Source organism: Hypomesus nipponensis, chromosome 19, assembly GCF_054491055.1.
Source record: "Hypomesus nipponensis isolate SF chromosome 19, ASM5449105v1, whole genome shotgun sequence".
Lineage (NCBI taxonomy): Eukaryota > Metazoa > Chordata > Actinopteri > Osmeriformes > Osmeridae > Hypomesus > Hypomesus nipponensis.
Genome location: NC_140379.1, coordinates 18,312,040 through 18,330,681, shown reverse-complemented (window position 1 = coordinate 18,330,681; position 18,642 = coordinate 18,312,040). Strand labels below are relative to the sequence as shown.

Here is an 18,642-nt window from a genome sequence, read left to right as displayed (position 1 = left end):
ACCTTGTATGGACATACTGATATTGAACCTTACCATAACAGTTCACCTTTTAGTGAACTGAAGTTGGACCCTTTAGAAAATGTTTGCTATGCTTGATAATGTATTCTGTCTTCATTCTGAGTTCAACTATAAGAAACATACTTTGCATTTAAGCTATGTTGAAGTCTGTGGTAAGTGAGTCAGTAAAAATGAAAATAAGTGAGTTAGTGAAAATACATCCGTTATACCCCCAAACTTCTAACCAAAATGGTTGCAATTTTGTGGTGCTTTGTTATCTCTCTCAATAGTGTGGAACGATACATTAACAGATTGTTTCCCTCCGGAAGAAAACTATCGACACGCCGTGCGTCGAGTCAAATGACCGGTGTTTGGGTAAGATTCATTTTTGCAACAGGACGTGTAGCTTTAGTTGGGTTTTTAAAACAAAATACTACTCGTTAGGAACAGTAAAACACACACACAAAAAAACGATACATTTGCGGGATTATTTGCATGCTCTGTCATCCTCCCTCCCCTCTTTCCTAAGCTATGTCAGCTAGCTTGCTACTAGCTACCAACTAATTATTCGCTGGCTATTTACATATCCAGCTTGTACTGTTTTCTTTATTTTGTTTTAAGCTTAACAGTACAATATTGAATACAATTTAAATGCTTTATCACTGATCATATCCATGCCTACAGTACTCATTGTGACTGCATGTATTGTCTACATTGTCTGAGAAGTAAAATGATCTTTGCCCTTAGTCCCAATGTCAAAGAATCTCATTGCCAACAACAGTGGATTTCCATTCAAGTCGATGTTATCGTATATAATGAAAATACATTAATGGCTTACCAGAAGACTAACTGGACCAGGGGTAGAAATTGTAATGAGTAAAGGGAGTTGGTTTAAAGGTACTGAAGTTGGTATACAACTGGCAGAACTTGTATAAATAGTATTTCAACTGCCTATGAGCACTGCATTCGAGCTTGAGTACCAAATGGTTCCACGTGATGTCACATCACGACTGTGTAATTAGCAGTTTTTAACATGCAACAATATATATTTTGTTTTGTGAGCTTAGAATAATCAATCATTTTTTATTCATATTCAAAAAGGTTGCTACAGCTGATCTGAACCAGGGCGGAGTGTGTATTGGGAGAGCAGAGTAGAGAGCCTGTCTGTTACCATGATTCTGTCAGGACGAGCAGCATCAGTAGCAACAGCAGCTCACCTATCTGCCTCCACTCAAGTCCTGACTGGCCCCCTCTGGCTCTCTGCTGTGGTTGGATGCTCACACTGTGTGGTGACCAGGTGGATTTGGGGAAATGTAGTTCTACCTCAGAAGAGAGCCTACAGCTCCTCTGGTGTCTACAGGACAGCTGTAGCTACAGGAGGGAGCAGTAAGCCAGTGTTCACCCGTGCCCCTGCCTATGGAGATAAACTAGCCATAGTGGACAGCAGCGGTAGTCACAGCTACAAACAGCTGTACGACAGCAGTACCAGCCTGGCCAGGAAAATCACCTCTGCCCTGGGCTGCCTGTCAGGTGACCTGGAAGGGAAACGCGTCTCCTTCCTGTGTGCCAACGATGCTTCCTACACAGTCGCCCAGTGGGCTGTATGGATGTGTGGCGGGACGGCCGTGCCACTCTACCGGAAGCATCCGCCATCGGAGCTGGAGTACATTGTTTCAGATTCCCAGACGTCCCTGCTGGTGGCGGGGGACCCATATGGGGATACCCTGAAGCTGCTGGCACAGGGGATGGGGCTGCCATGTCTGCTGCTGCCCCCCTCCTCCAACCTGGACACCCTGGAGGAAGCGGATCTGGTTGAGGCTGGCGCGGGCGTCAGGGACTGGGCACAGCGGCCTGCCATGATTATCTACACCAGTGGGACCACGGGAAGGCCTAAGGGAGTGCTTCACACACACAACAGCATCTTGGCCATGGTAAATATGGAGTCTATGAGTTTTTGAGTGATTAGTATGGTTTTGTAATAAGCACGCCTACTGGATGTGCATGTTGCTCATTGTATTTGGGAACTGTTTCCTACCAATCTTCCTGAAGGGAAACAGGAAACAGTTGTATTGAAAGTCGCATGATGAATTTGATATCCCAGGAAATGTAGTCTAGACACCGAGCCTAGTGTGGCTTGATGGTCGTACACTAACCCCTGCCCTGTAGCCCTCTCTTTCTCTTTCTCTTACTCTCTGTCTCTCTCTCTCTCATCTGTCTGTGTGGACATTAGTATGTGCGTATGTTGTTATTTCGAGTGGGGGGTCTGTATCATTCCTGCCATAGACATTGCCTTGTCACTCTATTTTTGTTCCACTCGAGTTGTCTGAGTAATCAGCCAAATGACACACCAAGGCCACCTTCTCTTCAGGTCAGTCTCAGTGAAGCTCCCCTCAGACTGACCTGCATGTCCAGTAGAGTGGAAAATTAAAGCTCCCTCAATCAAACAGGAGCTTCATTTGTCTGTAACAAGCCTAGAGAGAGAGAGAGGGGGGGGGGGACGAGAAGCAGGGAGATGGGAAAGAAAGAAGAGAAATTCACTCCCGTATTGGTGCTGCACTGTCCATTTGTGTTCTCGGTTTGACCACGGTCATGTAGGCCTTTTCTGTACCACGTTGACCTGGATTCAGAAACAATCTTCACATCATCACTATCTCTCCCCCTCTCCCTCTCTCTCTCCATCTTCCCCCTCTCCTCCCACCAGGTAAAGGGTCTCGTGTCAGAGTGGGCGTGGTCCAGGGAGGACGTCATCCTGCACACCCTGCCCCTGCACCACGTGCACGGGATCGTCAACAAGCTGCTGTGTCCTCTCTGGGTGGGCGCCACCTGTGTCATGCTGCCTGACTTCCATCCCCAGAAGGTGGGGTGCAGGGGTTACAGCTCTGCTGGCCGCATGGCTTCGCATGCTGGGTGTCTGCAGGCTTTGCAGCCTCTACAGCCTCTGTTTGTCACTCTGTCTGCCTGTGTAACTAGTCTGCCTGCCTGTTTGACAGTCTGTGTGTGTCGGTCAGCCTGTCTGCTTGCCCTGTTCACTCTGAAAATTGACTGGCTAAGAAAAGAGGATGTTTTTTTGTGTGTACATGTGCACGCGCCTGCCTCAGTTCAACCTTTATCGGCTAGTTGTCAGCTGTCAGCGCTAATTGTGTCAGTGTAGAGGTGTTGCCTGTACCTCGGGGGAGGGGGGGGGGGGCTGATCACATTTTGAACCCTCACACACACACACACACACACTCAGCGTTAGTCTGAAGGAAGACGGAGGGAGGTATGGGAGGGAGAGGGTGGTCGGGTGGGGGGGTTTATAAGAGACAATTTGACTTTGACACCTCTTGCTTCACCCCCCTGCCCTCTCCTCCTTGCTTTCCAGAAGTCTCTCCATGTCCGTGTCACTTATTTCTCCCTTGCTCTTTATCTCCATCTCCCTCCCTTTCGGTCTTTCTTTCTCTCTGTATCCCCTCCCTCTTTCCATCTCTCACCCCCCTTCCCCTCTCTTTCGCACTGTTGACCCCCACCCCCCTCTCTCTCTCTCTCTTTCCGTACCCCTCCAACCCCCAGACTGTCAGCCTAAGTGTTTGGGGCTGGGTGATGGATTGCCCTGTGTGGCTTTGTATCTGACCAATGCCAACTCACGGCAAGGGCTTAAGGACCAGATCAATCGATGAGCTGACATTGAAGAATGATACTGCTTGTACAGCAGGGGTTATGGGCAGTGTGCATGGATGTGTGCACGCAGCAGTGTGTTTGTGTGTGTGTGTGTGTGTGTGTGTGTATACGGCGGGTGATGTCAGGGGTGTTTTAAGGTCTAGGAGATCCTAATGGGAGCCGTGGTGTTGATTGACAGCTGGGGGGCTGGAGAGGACAGGAATGGGGAAGCTGTAAACACTATCTCTCGGACTGGCTTCAGAGCTGACCTCCACACCTGCTCTCATCCAGCAGCGAGGATGAGGCGCTCGTCATCTCGTTCTCTGGTAGTCCAGTAAGAACCAAATCAAGAACACTCATCTTCTCCCATCGCTCCAGGGAGGGTGGACTGGGAGACTGAGAACAGGGTCATAGTGAATGGAAAGCCCCAGTTGGGGATCGTTACAAAGGATTTCTGTTAGCATGAATGCAAATGATGTGTGTGTGTGTGTGTGTGTGTATATGGGTGTGGGCAGACAGTGTATGGTGTGTGTGGCTGTTTTGGATGCAGGCCCTGTGTCCACCTCTGCTCCCCAGGTGGAGGGCAGCTCTTTGACGGACATAGATTGCATTCCTCCCCCCCTGGCCCCCTGCCCCTCCCTCTTGACCCCTCTCCAGTGAAGGCTGTGTGGAGCCGCTCTACTGAGTTTTGACAGAAAAACCCCGGCACTGAGAGGTCTGAAGAGACACACTAAACAATATTCTCCTCTCAACCCCCTACACTGTGTGTGTTTGTGTATGTGTGTTTGCGTGTGTCTGTTCCATAAGTTTGTTTATTCTAGAAAGGGTGAATTTGTATGCGCAGCCCTTCAAGTTAATTAAAGTATTCTAATCGGTTTCCCCCTATCTATACAGGCCTTCCAGATACGCCCATGTTTGAAGCCTGATGAAGATATGGTCAGGGGAGAGGAGGTGTTGGGGTACGGTGATAAGAGGGGAGGGGAGTTGGGACAGAGTAGGAAAGGCGAGGGGAAAGATGAGAGGAGAAGAGGTTGAAGAGGGATGGGAGGGTAGAAAGGAGAGGATGGGAGAAAGGAGGGGAGGAGAGAGGAAGGGAGGGAAGGAGAGGGGAGGGTAGAAAGAAGGGGAGAATAGAAAGGAGAGGAAAGGAGAAAAGAGGCAGCAGTGACAGAGTTAAACAGCAGAAGTGTAGGAGGAAGGAACTAAGAGGAGGATGATTAAAGGGGAGACAGAGAGGAGGTGAAGTTGAAGAATTGGCGGTAGATGAGGACAGAGACTGTGTAGGGGTGATGGATGGAGGGAGAGGGAAGGGAAAGGGAGAGAAATAGGTAAAGAGAGGAAGAGAGAGACAGAGGGAGACTGATAAGAGCAGACCCAGTCAAGCAGGAAATTATGAAATGGAGAGAGTGAGGGAGGCAGGGAGAGACAGAAAGAAAGAATGAGAGAGGAGGAAGGGGAGGGGGAGGTATTTGCCTCCCGGGAGAAGGAGGGAGAGAGGGGAGGAGGAGGAGGGAGGTAGTCAAGGAGAATCTGCCGTTCACCTTCAATTAATTCACGCTGTTCTCCCGCAGTGTGCACGAATGCAACCAGGCATGCAGCTACTTGTGTGTCTGTCTGTGTGTCTGTCTGTCTGTCTGTCAGTGTGTGTCTCTGTCAGTGTATATGTGTGTGTGTTGTCAGTATGTGTCTGTGTGTGGGTGTGTGTCTCTGTCAGTGTATATGTGTGTGTGTTGTCAGTATGTGTCTGTGTGTGGGTGTGTGTCTCTCTGACTGCGTATAGGTGCACAGGGGACACCTTTGTTTTCTCTGTTTATGTATGCGTGGGTTTGTTTGTATTATAGTAGCTTTGTCCTTCCATGAATATACACCATGTCTCAGACTTTTGTGTTCGTTTATTTGTTTTTGTCTCTGTGTCAAGTCTTTATGGGTTTGTGTGTATGTGTGTGAGAGAGAGAAAGAAAGAAATAGAGTGACAGACAGGAGCAAGGGTCCTGTCAGTAACTCAGTCAATTGGGGCCAGGACAGCTCAGTTTTGACTGACCTCAACATCATCATCTTTCTGTAATTCTTCCTTCTGACGGTCCAGTACCGGGCTTTGTGGGCAACAGACTGACATTTACACGCATGCGCACACACACTTCATAGAACAACAGCTCTCTGGACCTGATGGAGTCATCCATCTTGTTAGCATACAGCCGTGGTAATATGGGGTGGTATTAGGTTGTTTTGTAATATAACGGGGTGGTATTATGTTGTGTTGTAGTATAATGAGGTGCTATTATGTTGTTTTGTAGTATTTTGGGTGTTATATATCAACTTAAATGTACAGTATCTACCATTCAAGGCTGTCTCACCTCACCACCTCTACATTTCCCCTCCGTTTCCCCTGGCCTGCCCCTGGTCAGGTATGGGACCTTCTCCTCAGTAGTAGGCCTCCCGTGGTCAACGTCTTCATGGCCGTGCCCACCATCTACTCCAAGCTCATCCAACACTACGAGCAGAACTTCACCAGGCCCCACGTCCAGGACTTCATCAGGGCGGTCTGCAAAGAGAGGATCAGGTTCGCTCTGCTGTTCCTTATTTCAGGGACGGGGGGAACGAGCGTTCCTCACGTGTTCGGTCCCCCCTCGGTTGTCACCCATCAGAGAGCCGTGGATTAGAGGGAGACAGACTGATAGACCAGTGTTTGTGTTTCGAATTGCAAGTGAGCGAGAGCCGGAGCGGAGAGCAAATTGCACGACACGGAGGAGGAGAAACAAGGCCCAGACTGTAGAGGGCAGGGCTGATTAACCCCTTAAGGAAGACCCTGTTACTGCTGCCTTAATTGTCCTGTCATGCTCAGAGACGATGCCCAGACGAAGCCCCATCCTCTCCTGAGTGTAACACCAGCTCCTCTGGCCCGTTCCCAGGCTGATGGTATCGGGCTCGGCTGCCCTCCCCCTGCCCACCCTACAGCGCTGGGAGCAGATCACCGGACACACACTCCTGGAGCGCTACGGTATGACCGAGGTGGGCATGGCTCTCTCCAACCCCCTCAACGGACCCCGCATCCCAGGTATGCGCACGCACAAACACACGCACAAACACACGCACAAACAAACACACACACACACATGCAAGATGGCGTGGGTTCAGTACTGTCACACATAGATCCAACAACCTTGGTTTGTTACCTCCCTGCCTGCCTGGGGCCTGCTTTGATATCAGCGTCGTACAAGCCTGTCAGTGTTGTCGGTTGTTGTTATTTTAGGATGTATAGGTGACGTGGGGGTTTAGCCACGGTGCTGCCATGGAACTCTGTTCTTCTCTCTTTGCTTTTCTTGTCATCTGGGTCGTTAGAGACCTGGGTCTTCAAACCAGTGTCATGACAAGCCTGTGAGGCTAATTCACCTGTCAAAAGAGCCTGGTAGGTGGTAACCCACTCTCCATATTAGACAGGGAGAGTCTGAAATAGAGCATGGGTTTGAAATGGAGCCAGGAGAGAGTTGGGGGGGGGTAGGTGAAACCCTCGGAGGTGATTATGTGGAGCAGCTCACAGTGGTTGAGGAGGTATTGATATTACTGCAGCAGTGCTGTGAGATCGAGGCTGTCTCGTCGAAAGTAGGTTAAAACCAATCAATACGACAGACACAAACAGCTCTGAGTACTGTACTGTTCCTCCTTCTCATCTCTCTCCTCCTTTCCCTCCTTCCCATCTCTCTGCTCCTCACGGCTTTTCCTCTCTCTTGATCTGTCTCTTGTCTTCCTCTCATTATATATATCTTATTTTCTTTCCCAGATATCTTTTATGCTCCATCTCATTGTTTGGTTTTTCCTTTCATCCTTATTCCCACTTTGGTTTTCCAGTCTGACTTCAGTCTTGGCAGGAGACACATGTCCCCCCGATCTCTCTCTCTCACTGTGTCTCTCTCTCTGTCTCTTTTACTCTCTCACTCACTCACTCACTCTCTCACTCACTCTCTCACTCACTCTCTCACTCACTCTCTCATTCACTCTCACTATCTGTTTCACTCACGCACTCTTTCTCCTGTAACCCTGTCAGGCGATAACACTTCATCCTTTCCTTTCCTCTGTCACTCTGCCCCCCCCCCACCCCCCCAGCCCCCCCAGCCTATGTCAAAGCGTCCGTCTGGCTCCAGGGGGCGGTGTCAGCTCCCCAGGGCCAATCGGTGGAGAGCACAGCGTGATGCCTGATGAATTATGCATAAGGAGTGGAGGCCTGGAGCTGCATGGAACAGTAGAGCCCCCCCCCCCCCCCCCCCCCTCACGCACACGCCGCCGTGCCCCCCTTCCTCCAGTGTGGTTACTGCAGCAGGCTATAATGAGGGGGTTCAGATGGGCATGCTGATGGAGCCATGTTAATGGGCTTCTGTGCAGTCAGGGGAGCCATTGTGTTTCTGACGGGGTTGTCGCCACAGGGCCCCTGGCATTCCCCTACACACACACGACACACACACACACAGAAACAGGAGGCTATGCGCGCGCACACACGCAGGCACTCTCAACTTACACCACGGTCCCGTAGTACAAACGCACGCTGTCATATCCCAGCAGGACACATCTCTGTCTCGTGAACCTCTTAGTCCTCGACTGTAGAAGCTCCAGCCTTGTCCAATGAAGGCAGTGGCATCACAAGCCACTGTATTCCAAACACCCCCTCAACTCCTCTTTAGAATTCATCTCCAGTCTCAATGCTGTCTGTCCCCTGTGAAACAGCTCTCCATCTCAGTCCTCTGTCAGGTACAGTGACTGGAATGTTCTGTGCCTCCAAAATCTGTGAAGCCCTTGACAGGGTGAGGGGAGAGGGAGAGGGAGAGAGCGAACGAGAGATTGCCTGTGCTCGAGTCTAAATGGATTTGGATGAGTGTGTGATGGAGAGGAGAGTGTTTTGATCTGCCCTCGGTTGGCAGCTTGTTGGTTGTGAAGGGGGCAGAGAGACGATTACCCTGCCATCTCTGCGTCGCCCTCTCAGAGGGAAAACACCAGCAGCCCTCACACAAAAGGGACACACACACACAGCACACGCCCATGATGCACACACCAAACCAAGACAACTTCCTCAGGACATTGTAAGAGACATTGTGAGATTGTGACAGAATGGGACACTGTACATGCATGTGTGTGTGCTTGCATGTACAGGTGCAGTCGGTGTCCCTCTTCCAGGAGTGGAGGTGTGCATTGTCATGACGAACGCTACCAGCACCACCATCGCTGAGGGCAACAGCGCAGGAACCAGGGTGACCAGGGCTAGCCCCGGCTGATAGATCAATGGACTGGCAAGTGATTGTGAATGCTGTCATTGTGTCCATTTGCTAATATTGTGTGTATGTGTGTGTGTGTGAGCGCAGGTACGCCCTGGTCTGGAGGGGAAGGAGGGGGAGTTGAGGGTGAGGGGAGCTTCGGTCTTTCAGAAGTACTGGAACAAACCCCAGGAGACCAAGGAAAGCTTCACTACTGACGGCTGGTTCAAGACAGGTAGCATACCCTCTCCTCATAAGCTGCTTACCTAGGGAACACTAACATAAACTCTCCCATAGGCTGCTTCCTAGGGATGCTCTAACATACCCAAGTTCTCCTAGTCTAAATGTAGATACAGAATGGTGTCATAAAAGGGCACACATTAAATATAATGTCACAAATGATTCTGTCATGTTCTCTGTTGTATATTTGGAGTCTTACGAAAAAGGCCCTGTGCTGTTTAAACATTTAAGAAACAAGTCTCCCTGCAGTCCTGGGATAGGATAAATGGAGTGTGCAAGGTGTGTGTTTGTTTGTGTGTGTGTGTGTGTGTGTGTGAGAGTGTGTGTTTGTGAGAGAGAGAGAGTGAGAGAGTGAGAGAGAGAGAGGGAGAGAGAGAGAGAGAGAGAGAGAGAGAGAGAGAGAGAGAGAGAGAGAGAGAGAGAGAGAGGGAGAGAGAGATGAGACTAAGAGGTTTTGATAAATGCGGTGCTCGTGTGTTTTTGGTGCTGCAAGGCATTTTTCCTTTCTAAGTGGTTGTGACTCCTCTGGGTCGAGGGAGAAGAGAGGGAGAGTAGAAGAGCAGAGAGGGAGAGAAGGGAGAGGAGAGGAGCTGTCATAAGGAGAGAAGATTTCTCCGGGGCCAAGTGTGTAGCCCCCCCCAGGAGCCTCATTGTACCACAGGACACCACAGGGAGAGGGAGAGGGAGGGAGAGGGGAAGGGTGGAGGGGTGGAGTCGAGGGAAGACGAGAGGCTCGAAGGGAGAGCGCCGGAGAGGGGGAGAGCGAGAAAGCCAGTAGGGGAGAAGAACGATGGAAGCTTGGAGGTAGAGATGGGGACAGAGGGAGTCATGAACAGCACGGGCAGGGTGAGCTTGTGGGGGATCTGGGAGAGTTGGGGGAGAGGGAGACGGAGGGATGGGGAGAAGCAGGGAGAGGCAGTGGGAGCCCAGCAGGGTGGAGAGGGGATTAATTGGCTTTAAGGGCTGGCAGGACAGAGTTCCAGAGAGCGCCACGCTGCTGTCACACTCCATTACTGCCAGCGGCCACATAATGAGAGCCAGCGGAATCAGCTCCCTACAGACCAGTCCCCCAGCTACAGCCAGTCACCTTTCTTGACAAACACGCACACACACACTCTCGTCCACACACACCACACACTTAACAACTGTTCCCAGTCCAGCACAGCTTTTTGTGGTTGTGTGTGTGAAGCAGTGCCCGTTGGTGTGAATATAGGTGTGTGTGGTGCGTGTGTGTGTGCGTGCCTACAGGTGTGCTGGTGCAAGGTGTTGGAGTCAGTGAGACTACCACTCTGACTTTACCCTCCCTGTCACTTCTGAGTTCCCCCCCTCACACCCTAGCACCTGCTCCCCTCCACACAACCCCTCTCCTCCTTCCCTCTCCCTCACTCCTCTCTGGGCGTCCTCTCTTTCTAACACCCCCCCCCCTCTCTCTCTCTCTCTCTCTCTCTCTCTCTCTGTATTCTCTGGTTCTAACACCTTTCCCCCTCTTTCTTCACCATCACCTGAGTTCCTGTCTCTCACCGTGTCGAGTCCCGGCCCCCCCTTTCCTACTCTCTGATTTAACCCTGAATGAAAGAAAGACAGAAGGAAAGAAAGAGAAACGTGAGGTACTTAAGGGGTCAAACAACCACTGAGTGAGCGTTTGGGTGTGTATGTCTCCAGCTAGCCTGCTGCTGGTTAAACAGTGGCAGACAGGCTGTGCAGTGCTTCCATCCTCTGCTTGGATAAGCTCACCCTCCCTCCACCCATCTCCCCACACTTTTACTCCTATTGATCTGCCCACTGTGCGTGTCGTCAATTGTGTGTACATGTGCGTGTCTGTGAGCCACACTGCTCTGTCTTCCCTTCTCTCATCCATTGCCCAAGCCTCCAGCTCAGCGCATAGTTACTGTGGGCATAGTTACAAAAGGACATAGTCAAAGGGGTCATAGTCACAGTGGTCATAGTTACAATAGGTCATAGTTACAGTTGTCATAGTTACAGTAGCTCATCCAGCCACACATCTTCCTAGAGCTATTGAGCCATCTAGACGATGGCCTGGGTACACCAGTTGTGACAGTCAGGTACTGTGTGAGTGTGTGTGTGTGTGCGCCCGCGTGTGTAAGGTTGGTGGGGACCATGAGGAGAACAGCAGCATGCAAACTGTAGTCAAGTAGCTTGTGTTTCAGCATGCCCGATCGGGGAGAGGTTATCAATCGTGGAAGCTCGCTCGTTATCTGGCGAGGAGAAGCATCCACAGGCAGCACCATCAGTAACATTACCATAAAGCTATTCTACCCCCTTTAATTGCATTGTATTAAACAAATTAGATCACTCATCCGAGTGTGGAACGTCTTTCTGGTAGGATATTAATTACTAAAAAAGGAGCAATGACAAAAGTTAAGGATGATAAAGAGTGTGTGAGCTGAGATTGTCGTCAAAGCCTGTCTGGAATTCATCCTCATTAGCTACTCCATCTAGGCAGCCTGGCTTTAATGTTGTCATTAATATTCATGTAGGCCAGCAAACGCTGTTTACTGTGGGCTCTGTTTCACCCTGCCACAGATAACCTCTCACTGGGTACCTCATGTTTACATGGGTGATAGGGATGTTGTGTGTGTGTGTGTGGGTGTGTGTGATATGTTGTGTGTGTGATCAGGGATGTAAAATGTTTTGTGTTCGAGTGGATATTTTGTGTATGATAGAGGATACTGTATTGTCTGTTTTGGTAATGACAGCTTAGCTTCCACTGTGAAGTAAATTGCTGAAAGAGGACGCGCTGTCCTTGTTTGTAGACTGGGTTGGCCTGGGTGGTTAACCAGGGCGGGGGGGGGGGAGGGGGAGGCGGGGATATGTGTGGTACTAGGTGACTGTGTGGGTGGCTGTGGTGCAAGCTGACTGGAGTGTGCTTGATGTGAGCTTGGCCTTTGTCATCTGTCACACTCTGCCCTTTCCAGAGCCACAGTCCTCCTCCAACACCTCACACTGTGTGAGCCCACAGCTGCCCTGGTGGGGGGGGGGGGGGGGGGGGGGTGGGGTGTCTTATGCGGTGTGTCTCTGTGTGCGTCTATGAGGACTGACATTAGTCAGGCTGTGGGAAGTGGTAGCTGTGCGGTGACAGCAAAAAGCCACCATCAACAGTTGCCTCCTATATTGTAAGTCTATGACGTTTAGCGATCGTATAGCGATTAAACGTGAATTAAGCTCAGATGTTGGTCTTGTCTGTCCATGGACAAATAATCTGTGACGTTGTCTGCCCTCCGTCGTCTCTGCTCGCCACTTGTCTTTTCATATTTCGGCGGAGCCTTCGTTTCTTTAATGCCTCAGAACGAGATGAAAGCCCAGCGCAATTAGGCCTCTTATCGTTTTAATTAAGAAAGCCACTCGTCCATATCTGCCTTCAATGCCATAACAGTGCCAAGACTGATGCCTAAAGAGTGTGTGTGTGTGTAACACTAGTAACACACTTCCCAACAACCCCTCCCTCCTCTCTTCCTCTCTTCTTTTATCAGTCCGTTCTCCAATCACGAGCCTAATTCCCTCTGTTCCCTCGCTCCAAACATGCTCCCTCCCTCTCTTATTTTCTTCTGCCTTACAGACACAAGGTCACATCCGCAGCACTCAAAGTCATCTGAACCGGCTTTGTTGTGCGGATTTGTTGTGTCGTTCATTTGGACAATAGTGAAACATCGTCAAACCTCGCAAACCCTCAGCTGTCGTTAGGCTCGAAAGTGTGTAGAAGTGCTCACTGGTCTACCTCTCCCCCTGCTCAGGTATGGCACAAACACACAAAATAGTCTTATTATTAGGAGTCAGCGCATGCTCTCATTCTACTCTCTATTTACATGGAGAACAGGCCTACCCAGTCGTCCCCCAAGAACCCTGCCCGGTTCTTGAACCCCCCCTCCCCCCTGACAAAAAGGATAGAAGGGGTTGAGGAAGGCAACTGCAGATACCCCAGTACTGATGTTAACACCCTGCCAGTTTGACCACCCCCAACCCCCTCCACTCTCCCACCTTCCTCCTCCCCCGTCTCCCCCGTCTCCCCTCTTCCTCCCCCCCCCCCCCCTACCATCCCTTCTCCCTCATCGCCCAGGCCTATCAGGGCTGAGCAGTGGTCTGTGAAGAAATTCCCAATATCTAAATTTACACACTGTATCAATCTTGTTTAATAGACTGGAAAGCTTAGAGTCGGCGAGCAGCGTGCAGACAGGAAAGGAGGGGTGGCGGTGATAGATGGTGTGGTGGGCCCGACAGCCGGCGTGATGTATAATGAAATATTTATGATTTATCCCGGCTAATAAACTGAAATGAAGTGCGTGATGTATGGGAACAGATGGGCCCACTATTGATGCTCTGGAGGCTCAGAGAGAGAGAGAGAGAGACAGAGGTGGAGAGAGAGAGGTGGAGAGAGAGAGAGGTGGAGAGAGAGAGAGGTGGAGAGAGAGAGGTGGAGAGAGAGAGGTGGAGAGAGAGATAGAGAGGGAGTGAGAGGTGGAGAGAGGTGCTGGATAGAGAGGGAGAGGCAACCCCGGTCACAGGAGGAAGAACCAGAGGGAGAGGATGGGAAGAAAAAGGGGAAATATGTTGAGTTCGAAAGAAGTGAGAGGAAAGACTGAGAGATGAGGGGATGCAGGTCAGAGAAAAGAATGGTGTCGTAAAAAGGCATGATGGTGGAATTCAGGAGAGAAATTATTTTATTTTGCATGGCACCGTCAATACCACATAATCACTACTGTAACAAAAAGGCACAATTAAAAAAAACAAAAAGGCACAATTAACAAAAATGAAAAATGATAAGAGTTCTTTAATGTGCACGTTTTTGCGTGCGAGAGAAAGTGACCTTGCAGATCCTCTGCCTGTCACCACCCTTCACCTTCAGGCCAATACACTCCCCAGCACCAGCTTAACCTCTCTCTCTCTCTTACTCACACACACACACACCACACACACCTCAAACATCAGCTGGGGATGCACACTTTGTAATGATCGATGAGATCTCTCTTGCCCCTCTCTCTACACTCATCTGGAGTGACCCACTTCCCGTCGTCATCGCACCCCAGCTGAGCCCCTCACACCCCCAGCCCCAGTCCTCACACCTGGCTGTCTCATGCCTCGGCCCCCCCAGCCAGCCCCCCAGCCCCTCACCTAGCCTGCCTGCCTGACCTCCCCCAACACATCTGTCCGAATGTGAATTACCCCAACCGCACACATACACACACAATCACACTTCCTGTAGTCTCAGTCGAGTCCAGTGTGGCAGTGAGATGACAGCCCCTCTTTGTGTGTGTGTGTGTGTGTGTGTCTGTGTGTGTGCGTGTGGCCATTAATGGGATGCGCCCGATAGGTGGCATGTTGTTACTTTATGATGGGGAGTCAGCTGGCCTACATGGCAGAAAGACGAAGGGCACTAGTCAAGTGTGTGTATCTGCGTATATGTGCGCGCACATGTGAGGTGTGTGTTTGTGCGTTTGGTGTGTGTGTGTGTGTGCTTCTGCTTGTGTGGCATTACAGAGGCACACCTGTGCAGTATGTGTATGAGGGAGACAAATACATGCCTGTGTGTGGAGGGGGATGAGAGGGGGGAGTAGTGAGGCCCTCCACTGCGTGCAGGCTGTGTTAGAGTGGAGAGTGGGAGGGGGCCCAGACAGCTAGCCAGTAGACCAGACATGAGTCCTGGGTTCCACAGCTGAGCTGTGCGACAACTCCCCATGACGACTCTCCTTCCTCTCTCCCACCCTTCCCTCTCTCTCCCACCCTCCCCACCTCTCTCCCCCACCCTCCCCTCTCTCTCCCACCCTCCCCCCCTCTCCTCCTCTCTCTCTCTCCCCCCTCTCCTCCTCTCTCTATCTCCCACCCTCCCCTCTCTCTCCCACCCTCCCCCCCTCTCTCTCTCTCTCTCTCCCACCCTCCCCCCCCCCTCTCTCCCCCACCCTCCTGTCTCTCTCCCACCCTCTCTCTCTCCCCCACCCTCCTCTCTCTCTCCCACCCTCTCTCTCTCTCCCACCCTCTCTTCCTCCTTCCTCCGGCAGGGGACACCGCAGTGTTCAAGGACGGGGTCTACTGGATCATGGGCCGCACCTCTGTCGACATCATCAAGAGCGGAGGCTACAAGATCAGCGCTCTGGATGTGGAGCGCCACCTACTGGCTCATCCGGACATCCTAGGTAACCGGTCACCGCTCCAGTCTGTCACCAGAGGACTAGTGCCCAACTCACACACTCTTCAGATGGACAATTTGCGGTGTGGTTCGTCGAGGGGAAACTAGGTGAACTGCCATGAGTCATTGCGTACCCTTGGTTTGATCGACGACCTTTATCCCTTGCAGACGTGGCTGTTATTGGTGTTCGGGATCCCACCTGGGGTCAGAAGGTCACCGCCGTGGTGCAGCTGAAGAGGGGGCGGAGCCTTACCTTGGCAGAACTGAAGGCCTGGGCCAGGTAGCCACACACGTACAAACACCACACCCAGCAACTACAGACACCTTACCCAGTATATTGTAGAATTATTCATTTAAATTATGTAGCTTTGTATTAGACAAACAGTATTGATACAGTACAGTATAATTGCCAGTGTCTGCTGTAAGACAGAGGACACCCTGACTCTACCCCCTCCCCCCAGGACTCTGCTATTAATAGGAACTGCTCATTAAGACCACAATCAATAGCTACCTAACTGCTGGACTAGAGAGGGAGAGAAGAAGTCCATTTGTTTCACTCCAGCTACCAAGGGCAGATGTTGACTAATGAGGTGGAGAGATGAGAGGGAGGCTGGGGGGGGGGGCTGCGGTGGTCTCTGTTTGCTCTCCTGCTCCTTCTCTAAATGTCACTGTCTGTCTGTCTCTTCGTCTGTATGTCTCTCTATATATATCTGCCTGTTCATCTCTCTGTATCTCTTTCTGCCTCTGTCTGTCTGTCTCCACTCTCTGTGCCTGTCTCTCTCTCTCTCTCCTCTCCCTCTCCCTCTCCCTCTCCCTCTCCCTCTCCCTCTCCCTCTCCCTCTCCCTCTCCCTCTCCCTCTCTCTCTCTCTCTCTCTCTCCTCTCTCTCTCTCTCTCTCTCTCTCTCTCTCTCTCTCTCTCTCTCTCTCTCTCTCTCTCTCTCTCTCTCTCTCTCTCTCTCTCTCTCTCTCTCTCTCTCTCTCTCTCTCTCTCTCTCTCTCTCTCTCTCTCTCTCTCTCTCTCTCTCTCTCTCTCTCTCTCTCTCTCTCTCTCTCTCTCTCTCTCTCTCTCTCTCTCTGTGGGTGGTGGCCGAGCAGCACTGGGGTAAGGCCTGAGGATGGGCAGTGCTGGGGGGAAGGAGAGGAGGATAACAGGGGGGAGCTGAGGGTGGGATGGAGAGAGACAGAGGGCCGAGGGATAGAGGGTGGGACTGCAAGAGAGATGGAGGGAAGGAGAGATGGAGGGAGACACAAACAAGTGCATGGATGCTCACTCCTCAGTACCCTGACTTCAACTGTCAGCCTGTATCTGTGTCACTAGCTCCTCAGCACACACACAGACACAAAGCCTTGGAGAAATGGGTGTGTTAGGACATGTACAAGACCCATTAGAGAGAGAAAATGGGTCCGAAAAGACAAACGCACGCACCCACGTACACACTGACATAGACACACACATTCACACAGACACAAATACACTAATATGTCATGTGTATAGGGGTAGAACGAAAGAGAGAGAGAAGGGCTTTTGAACACATAAGCTTCAAGGCACAGAAAGAAACAAAGCATATGTATTATTCAGACAGACACACACACAAACAAACCAGAAAGCCATCTCTCCACTATAAAACATATACCATGATACCAGGAAACACCTTCAGGCTCCAGGACTCAAATGGAAACCATTTAATTACCTCAACCTTCTGTTGCTCTATGTTTTATTCCATTTGTATTTCCTGCTGGTTGTGGAGAGAGTGACGTGCGTTGCCTCTGGGCCGGGAGACTCTCCCTTCACCAGGGATGAAGGATGTGTCTCCTTATCTCCTGGCCTAAGGGCTCGCTTTTTGTTTTGTTGCAGCACATTTGTTTTTCTCTACATGCGCTACAAGTCTGTCTGTGTATGTGTGTGTGTGTGTGTCTGTGTGTGTTTGTGTGTGTGTGTGTCAGGGAGCACATGGCCCCCTACACCATCCCGACAGGGATCCTTGTGGTGGAGGAGATGCCAAGGAACCAGATGGGCAAAGTCAACAAGAAGGACCTGCTCCGGACCGTCTCCCCCAGCTAGGAGGATGACATCACTCCCTGTGGAGAACAGCACTTCCTTTCGCCATCCCCTCCCCTCAAACCAGGACAGACCCCAGTCATTTTAGCTGTCTTTTTCCAATGCCCATCCTCTCTAACTGTCTCGCGGAGAAACAAACACTCATGTATGCTCCTAAGAGTGACCCACAACAGGATGGTTAAATGGATGATGAGTGGTGCTGTTGTGATAAGGTGATGATGATTTTCACAACACTGCCGTGTATAAACTGACAGCGCCAATCATCAACATGCTGTAGGCACACCAGGAGATGAATGATAATACTGACACAAATAGACATTAAGAAACAGTGTGATCAAAGCTGTAAAACACACATTGAGTTTATGTACACTGGAAGAGGATGTACAAGGCTGTAATAGTCTGAGTGTCAACTGCTTTACGTTTATTTTAACGTGTAATATATAGATGAAGTATTCTTGAGTTGTTGTAGTCTGATTTAAGGACCTGTACTGTGAGTGCCTTAATGTGACTGTACATATGTGGGAGACGGAGGTAGCTTGCGTGCACAAGCAGCTGTGGTTACACAGGTGTGATGAGAGCCTGGAGGCAGAGAGTCTCTCCAGATATTCTCTACAACAGCTGGATGTGCCATCATCGGCATCCATTCTTCTCTCTCTTTCTCTCTCTCTGTCTCTCTCTCTGGTTCGAACTAATGAAGGAGAACAAGGGTGGAAAGGCAAAGGGAGGGCAAAGATAAGGAAGGGATGGCACTGAGAGAGACGGGTAAAACGAGAAAGGAGTAAACTGACAACACGAGAGAAAGAGAGAGAGACACACAAGGGACAAGATGTGATGAAGCGGGGCCAGAGAAAAGAAAAAGAGAGGTTTCAAAAAGGAGGCAGATACGAGTGAGCACTCTTTCCCCTCCTCCCTCCACTCTCAGCCACTGGAGACCTGATTAAGAGAGTAGGCTTATCGATCTGCAGCCTGGCAGGTCAGGATGGATGAGCAGGCAGGGCTGGAGAGAAGCACCAGAGGACAGGCTCGGCTCCCTCCCTCCACACACCTCACCCGGTCTGGGGGCTGGGGACAAGGGCAGGAGATGTGGGTGGAGGGCAGCAGGGCTGTGGGCTGGGGCTCGGTTAGGTAGGCGGTCAGGGTGGGCTCCACTCAGGTGAGGAAAGAGGGAGAGAGGTGCGGGGGGGAGGGGGGGGGGGTCAAGTCCCAGGAGTGTTATGATGGAGTGCCGATGCCCTTGAACCACTTTCTACACTCCTGTGCAAGCACACACACAAGCATACGCACACCACTGACTGTCCTCCCACCCTGCCTGGCTGTGTGTTTGTCGAAG

General features: G+C 50.9%; 1 protein-coding gene across 1 annotated transcript; it reads left to right on the top strand.

Moving 5' to 3' along the window:
* Window positions 1-234: 234 nt before the first annotated feature.
* On the top strand, window positions 235-17,766 carry acsf3 (acyl-CoA synthetase family member 3). Its single transcript, XM_084682805.1, has 10 exons — window positions 235-372; window positions 1,099-1,928; window positions 2,699-2,854; window positions 6,039-6,193; window positions 6,543-6,688; window positions 8,773-8,870; window positions 8,982-9,108; window positions 15,125-15,259; window positions 15,421-15,532; window positions 17,198-17,766. Exons 2-10 carry the CDS (start codon window positions 1,170-1,172, stop codon window positions 17,313-17,315), a joined length of 1,806 nt encoding a protein of 601 aa, XP_084538931.1. The 5' UTR covers window positions 235-372; window positions 1,099-1,169; the 3' UTR covers window positions 17,316-17,766.
* The last annotated feature ends 876 nt before the right edge of the window (window positions 17,767-18,642 follow it).

Excerpts from the sequence above, each read along its gene's own strand:
- acsf3 (XM_084682805.1), top strand. The coding sequence starts at position 1,170 with ATGATTCTGTCAGGACGAGCAGCATCAGTAGCAACAGCAGCTCACCTA. Across the intron at positions 6,194-6,542 it reads GTCTGCAAAGAGAGGATCAG|GCTGATGGTATCGGGCTCGG; the intron begins GTTCGCTCTGCT and ends GCCCGTTCCCAG. Across the intron at positions 6,689-8,772 it reads CAACGGACCCCGCATCCCAG|GTGCAGTCGGTGTCCCTCTT; the intron begins GTATGCGCACGC and ends TTGCATGTACAG.